Below are 6827 nucleotides of genomic sequence, written 5' to 3' on the forward strand. Positions count from 1 at the left end.
ATGTGAAGAATGAAATAAAATACCAGAGCAAAAGGAGGCTACAGACTTTTGGCTGTTGAGTGGAGCTACTGCTCGTGGATAAAAGCTGTTTTTTATGTCTGACTGTGGCAGCTTTGACAGTCTGGAGTCGCCTTCCAGAGGGAAGTGCTTCAAAGAGTTTGTGGCCAGGGTGAGAGGGGTCAGAGATGATCTTACCTGCTCGCTTCCTGGCCCACGCAGTGTACAGTTCATCGATGGGAGGAAGGTTGCAGCCAACAACCTTCTCGGCTGATTGAACGATGCGCTGCAGCCTCCGGATGTCATATCATATCATATATATACAGCCGGAAACAGGCCTTTTCGGCCCTCCAAGTCCGTGCCGCCCAGCGATCCCCGTACATTAACACTATCCTACACCCACTAGGGACAATTTTTACATTTACCCAGCCAATTAACCTACATACCTGTACGTCTTTGGAGTGTGGGAGGAAACCGAAGATCTCGGAGAAAACCCACGCAGGTCACGGGGAGAACGTACAAACTCCTTACAGTGCAGCACCCGTAGTCAGGATCGAACCTGAGTCTCCGGCGCTGCATTCGCTGTAAAGCAGCAACTCTACCGCTGCGCTACCGTGCCGCCCCATACTTGGTGGCTGAGCCAAACCAGACCATGATGGAGAAGGTGAGGAAGGCTCTATGATGGCAGTATAAAACTGGACCATCATTGCCTGTGGCAGATTGTGTGTTTCTCAGCTGTTGGGCCTTTTTGACTGTAGAGTCGACGGTGGCCTTCCATTTAAGGTCCCTGGAGATGAAGGTTCCAAGGAGTTTAAATGACTCCATATATGTGACTGTGGTGTTGCTGATGCTGAGTGGGGGGAGTGGAGGGGGAGCTCTCCTAAAGTCTACAATCAGTTCCACTGTCTTAAGAGTATTCAGCTCCAGGTTGTTGCGATGGCACCAGCACGCCAGCTGTGTCACTTCTTGTCTGTAGGCAGATTCCTCCCCATCCTGGATCAGTCCAATCAGGGTTATGTCATCCGCAAACTTGAGAAGCTTGACAGAGCAGTCTGTGGAGGTGCAGTCATTGGTGCAGATATAGTAACGGAGAGGGAAGAGTACACAGCCTTGCGGTGCTCCTATGCTGAGGGTCTGCGGGTCTGAGATGTGCTTTCCCAGCATCACATGCTGCTTCCTGTCTGTCAGGAAGTTGGCGATCCACTGACAGAAGGGTTCAGGCACAGTCAACTGGGAGAGTTTGTAGTGTAGTAGCTCTTGCACAACGGTGTTGAATGCTGAGCTGAAATCCACAAACAAAATCCTTGCATAGGTCCCCTGGCAGTCTAGGTGCTGGAGGATGAAGTGCAGGCCTAGGTTGACTGTGTCATCCACTGATCTACTTGCCTGGTATGCAAACTGCAGGGGGTCCAGCAGGGAGTTTGTGATATTTTTCAAGTGGGCCAGCACGTCTTTCAAGGGTCTTCATCTTCTTCTTGCGTATGGCATGCACAGCCTAAAGTTGTAGGTCAAGGGTAGACATCCAGGCCAGGGCAGCATCAGTTGCTGGGTGGATGGCCTTGATGCCACCAGGGAAAAGCCTCAGTGAGCAGTCATTCACGATCTTCATTATTACAGAGGGCAGTGTGACAGGCCTGTGGTCATTAAGACCAGTAATCCTTGGCTTTTGGGTACGGGAACAATAGTGGAGACTGTGAAGCAGACAGGGACCGATTGAAAATGTCTGTGTAGACTGGTGCCAGTTCAGCACAGAGCGTGAGGGTAAAGGGGGAAATATTGTCTGGTCCTGAATGAATGACAAATAAGCTGAATGACTAATGTAGGTTAAAAATTAGGATGGATGAACTGGTACAAATCAGGATATGTGCAATAGTTTACAGAAAGTTGAAAGATAGAAGAATACATGATACCTGCTGCACATTCCCACCTATTTGGGCAAAAATAAAAATCCATGAATTATGATACTCATAGATGTGTTTTCAACTGTGCATTACATAGAAGGTAAACATTCAAAAAGTGATGGCACAAATCTTAAGAAACCAAAATAAAGAGTTAAATCATTTTCTAAAACCTCTTACTGACCAAGAATTGGCAAGATATTTTGAGGAAGCTGTTTACAGTAAGTCATTGATGTGTGATATTTGTGTGTGGGTGAAGCGATAATCTTGTTTGCCAAGTAATTTGTGTCAATTTCAGAAACTGAGCTGAAAACTAAATTAGTCTGGGGCTAGGGAAAGGAAAATTGTACACTTAACGAGCCTAAAGTCTTCAACGGTAGAAAACAATCACAACTTTATCTGTCTGAAGAAGGGTTCCAACCCGAAACATTACCCATCCTTTTTCTCCAGAGATGTTGCCTAACCTGTTGAGTTACTCCAGCACTTTGTGTCAATCTTCAGTCTAAACCAGCATCTGCAGTTCCTTCCTACACAATTTTATCTGTAAATAGCTTAGCCAGACACAGGGATCTATAGACAAGTGAGCTAAACATCAGAGGTGGGAAAGTTACTGGAGGAGGAATGTGAAAGACAGAATCTACCTGCATTTAGAAAAGCAAGGATTGGCATTGTGCATGGAAAATCATGTCTCACAAATCTGATCGATTTTGTTTTTAAGAGGATTGATGAAGGCAGAGCAGTAGATGGCAAAGATCTGTATGTGGGCGAGTCCTAATGGTTAGATCACATGGGATCCAGAGTGAACTGATCAATTGGATACATAATTGGTTTGGTGGTATGTGTCAGAGGGTTGTCGTGGGGGGGCTGTTATTCAGATTGGAGGCCTGTCACCCATGGTGTTCTGAAGGGTTCAGTGCTGGGTCCACTGCTAAAAATCTATAGTAATGCTTTGCATGACAATGTGGACAAGGTTAATAATTTTGTGGGTAACATCAAACTTGGTAGTGCAGTGGAGAGTGAAGAGGGTTGTCTAAGATTACAAGATGATCTTGATGGAATTTAAATCTGACAAATGTGAGGTGTTATACTTTGGTAAGTTAAACCAGGGCAGGACTTGCACAGCAAATGGGAGCACCCTGGAGAATGTTGTAGAAGAGAGAGTGCTCGGAATACAGGTACATAGATCCCTGAAAGCGGCATCACAGGTAGACAGGGTAGTAAAGACGGTGTTTGGCATGCTGGCTTTTATCGGTCAGGACATTGATTGCAGGAGTTGAGATGTCATGTTGTAACTACAAGTCTTTGGGAGGGGTGGGGGGGGGGTCTTGGGTATATGGAATATAGGAAGCTATAGAGGCAGATACGATTACAAAGTTTAAAATACTTTTGGACAGGTACCTGAATAGAAAAGATTTAGAAGTAAATGCAGGCAGATGGGACTAGCTCAGATAAACATCTTTGCATAGATAACTTGGGCCAAAGGTCCTGTTTTTGCGCTGTATAACTTTTATTCTTAATTTAGAATAGCAAATGCGACAAAAGTTCCATATTTATCTGCACCCATCTGAAAGGACCCATCTCTTGCATGCTGTTGAGCTCCTGTTTCCATCTTGAATCACAGCAAGATTTATATTTAATATTTAAAACTTGCGCTTAACCTGGTATATTTATGGTGGTGATGACGTAAACCCATTATGGAAAGTTTCTCCCTGTATCTCAATACACATGACCATAATAAACCAATAACAAGTGCAGTTTCAGTAATACTGTAATAATTCCGTAAAAGGTCCATATATTTTGCATTGATTTATTGATAAGCCTGCTTAGGAAAAACTGATGCCAAAATATAATCATGTAAGTTGTTCAGAGTTCACTGGAAGTTAAGCAGTGGTTACTGGAACTAGCCCTGATAAGTACCCTGAAATTTGGTATACATTTAGTACTGTCGACACAAGGAAATGCAGATGCTGGTTTACCATGGAAAGATACAAAATGCTGGAATTAACAGCAGGTCAGGCAGCATCTCTGGAGAAAATGGATAGGTGAAGTTTTGGGATGGGACCCTTCTTCAGTCAGAAGGAAAGTCCTGACCCAAAACATCGCCTATCCAATTCCTGACCTGCTGAGTGCCTGCAGCATTTTGTGTCCTTCCACATATTTGGTACCCCTCGTCTGAAATGCTGTTAAGACAAGACAGTTAATGTGTATAGAAACTGATACGTAGAGCTCACTGAGGAGTTTAATTTTATAATCTATTTCTCCTCCATTTCATTTGGCAAAGAGAGCATTATTTTGACAAGGTGTTCTTCCAAAGGTGCTTAGAGTAATTATACACCTCATTGAGCCATGTAGATCTTAATCTCAAATATGGGGTATATGGAATATAGGGTATCTCAAATATATCTAAATCTACAATATTGGAAGCAGAACCTAGAAATTACATCTTCCATGTAAGCTGGGCTCTGCATTTTATTAAAATAAAATGCATTATGGAAAGATTTTTATTAGGTCACCTATGCATTTTATTAAAATAAAATGCATAGGTGACCTAATAAAAATCTTTAAAAAGTGTTCCAATGTGGGAGATCTAAAATTAGGGGCTTTGAATGAAAGATTCTTACTGATAAGAAAGCTGCTTTTGAGCCATTAGAATAGGGGACCTACTGCTAAATTAAGACATTAAGATACATAGGTTAGATGGTTACAAAGAATACTAGACGTCCATGAGGGAAGTACTGACGGGGTGATGATATTTATGGAATGGGAGGTGAATCTTGGAGCAAAATATCAGCACAAGCTAGTTGGCCTCCATTGTATAACTTAAGTAGTCTATCTGTATTAACAGATCTTTCTCAGATCGAGCCAGTGGTCTTGGTGTTAGAGTAATGAAAGGGGGGGGGGGGGTGGAATGGCCAGAGTTGCTCCTTTTTGCCATTCATTGACCCTTGTGCAAAGTAATATAGGATCAGGCATGGTGATGCACAAAGTATGCCAATGCACATTTTGTTCACCATGTGTAGCAGACCTTTATAGGCACAAAGGCCTAAAAACATGCCTCAAAGCTTATGTTGGTTTTACCTGAGATAAAGACTTTCAGCAAATAAGAGACTGGTAAATTTGCAGTGATAGATATCACCTCTAGCCACATCCATCATTGAAATTCTTCAAGGACATCACCTCTGGAAATGCCAAGGTTATGAAATGGATTTACGTGGTAGTATCGGGAAGAGATGAGAGAGATGGATTGAAAACTTGATCTGCCTGCAATTATTAACATTGTAATATTAGAGGAGTCAGGAGATTTCTACTGTTTCATTATGGCAATGGAAAGTCAAAGTTCAGTAATGAAGTGGATAATTTAACATAATTAGTTTTAAGAAATAACATTTCACAGAATAATTTACCAGCTATAACATTTGGCCTAGAATTGCAAGCAAAATCCTAGCAACCTCCCAGTATCCAATGGCTGTTTAGAAGGCAAAGAAATTTAAATGTGGATTAGTTTGCATAAGAGTAGTCAATCCAAGAAAAAATGGTTTGTTTTATTCAATTGTTTCAGAAGTCATGTGGAAATTTTTCTTTTGTCTGAATTGCTGTGGTTTTAAATGTTATTTTCCTGCTATGGCAGCAGTCATAAATCACAACTTCATTTCTGTCCTATTCATCTTGAAAGCAACATCTTCCCAATCACTGATGCCTAAAGATAACATTTCAACAGAGCTAATCATTCTGAATGACACATGCCTCTGACAGTATTTTGCATACCACACTATGAAGCAGAAATGTGTGCAAATTTAATGATTTCATTTTTTCTTCTCTTTCAGTGAAAGAACGGGAACAAAAGTGACCCTTCAAGGTAACATGGATCCTTGTGCGCTATATGCACCCAAGGTAAGAACAGACGTCTGCATTTATATTAAGGGGATAAATTCTGAGTACAAATCTTATTGAAACATATAAGATTATTAAGGGATTGGACACATTAGAGGCAGGAAACATGTTCCCAATGTTGGGGAGTCCAGAACCAGGGGCCACAGTTTAAGAATAAAGGGTAGGCCATTTAGAACGGAGGAGGAAAAACTTTTTCAGTCAGAGAGTTGTAAATCTGTGGAATTCTCTGCCTCAGAAGGCAGTGGGGGCCAATTATCTGGATACTTCCAAGAGAGAGCTAGATAGAGCTCTTAAACATAGCGGAGTCAGGGGGTATGGGGAGAAGGCAGGAACGGGGTACTTATTGTGAATGATCAGCCATGATCACATTGAATGGCGGTGCTGGCTCGAAGGGCTAAATGGCCTACTCCTGCACCTATTGTCTATTGTCTAAATCACAATGCTATGTGTTTATATTTAGGATAAAATAAGTGAAATTGTGAAGAAGATGATTGAAGAGTTTGGAACACAGCGCTACATTGCAAATTTGGGGCACGGCATGTATCCCGATATGGATCCTGACCATGTGGCCACGTTTGTGGAATCTGTCCATAAATATTCACAAAATAAATTGCAAGAATGAATGAAACATTTAGTATGCAATAAAGCGGAATGGGTTCAACAGAAACACAAAGGAACAAAAAAAAGTTGCACTGAAAATGAGTTGAATGTTGGGTTCCTCAGGAGAAGAATAGTTTTCATGTGAAATAATAAACAATTTATTTCGGCTAAACCTGTCTCAACTTTCTTGGTTACAAAGAAATCGTAGTTCTTTCCTCTTGTGAACGAGAGGTAGACAACCAGAGTGGCTCTCCAAATAGAGTTACATGTTTATAACCGAGTCCACAGGACAGTAATGGGGTCTTCGGCCCACCACGTCCAAACTATCAACTACCCATCTACATTAATTCAATTTTTCAGTATTTTGTCCATAGCCATAAATGCCTTGGTGATTCATGTGCTCATTCAGATACTTTAGCATTGTGTCTCTGACTTTATCAC

General features: G+C 41.8%; 1 protein-coding gene across 1 annotated transcript in view; it reads left to right on the forward strand.

Moving 5' to 3' along the window:
• urod (uroporphyrinogen decarboxylase) overlaps positions 1-6532 on the forward strand; it is a 47001-nt gene extending 40469 nt beyond the window's left edge. The window contains exons 9-10 of the mRNA XM_078407944.1: positions 5720-5786; positions 6247-6532. Coding sequence (XP_078264070.1) covers positions 5720-5786; positions 6247-6408 — 229 coding nt within the window. The 3' untranslated portion in view covers positions 6409-6532. The remainder of the gene's footprint in view (positions 1-5719; positions 5787-6246) is intronic.
• The last annotated feature ends 295 nt before the right edge of the window (positions 6533-6827 follow it).

The sequence above is a fragment of the Rhinoraja longicauda genome, chromosome 11 (assembly GCF_053455715.1).
Source record: "Rhinoraja longicauda isolate Sanriku21f chromosome 11, sRhiLon1.1, whole genome shotgun sequence".
Lineage (NCBI taxonomy): Eukaryota > Metazoa > Chordata > Chondrichthyes > Rajiformes > Arhynchobatidae > Rhinoraja > Rhinoraja longicauda.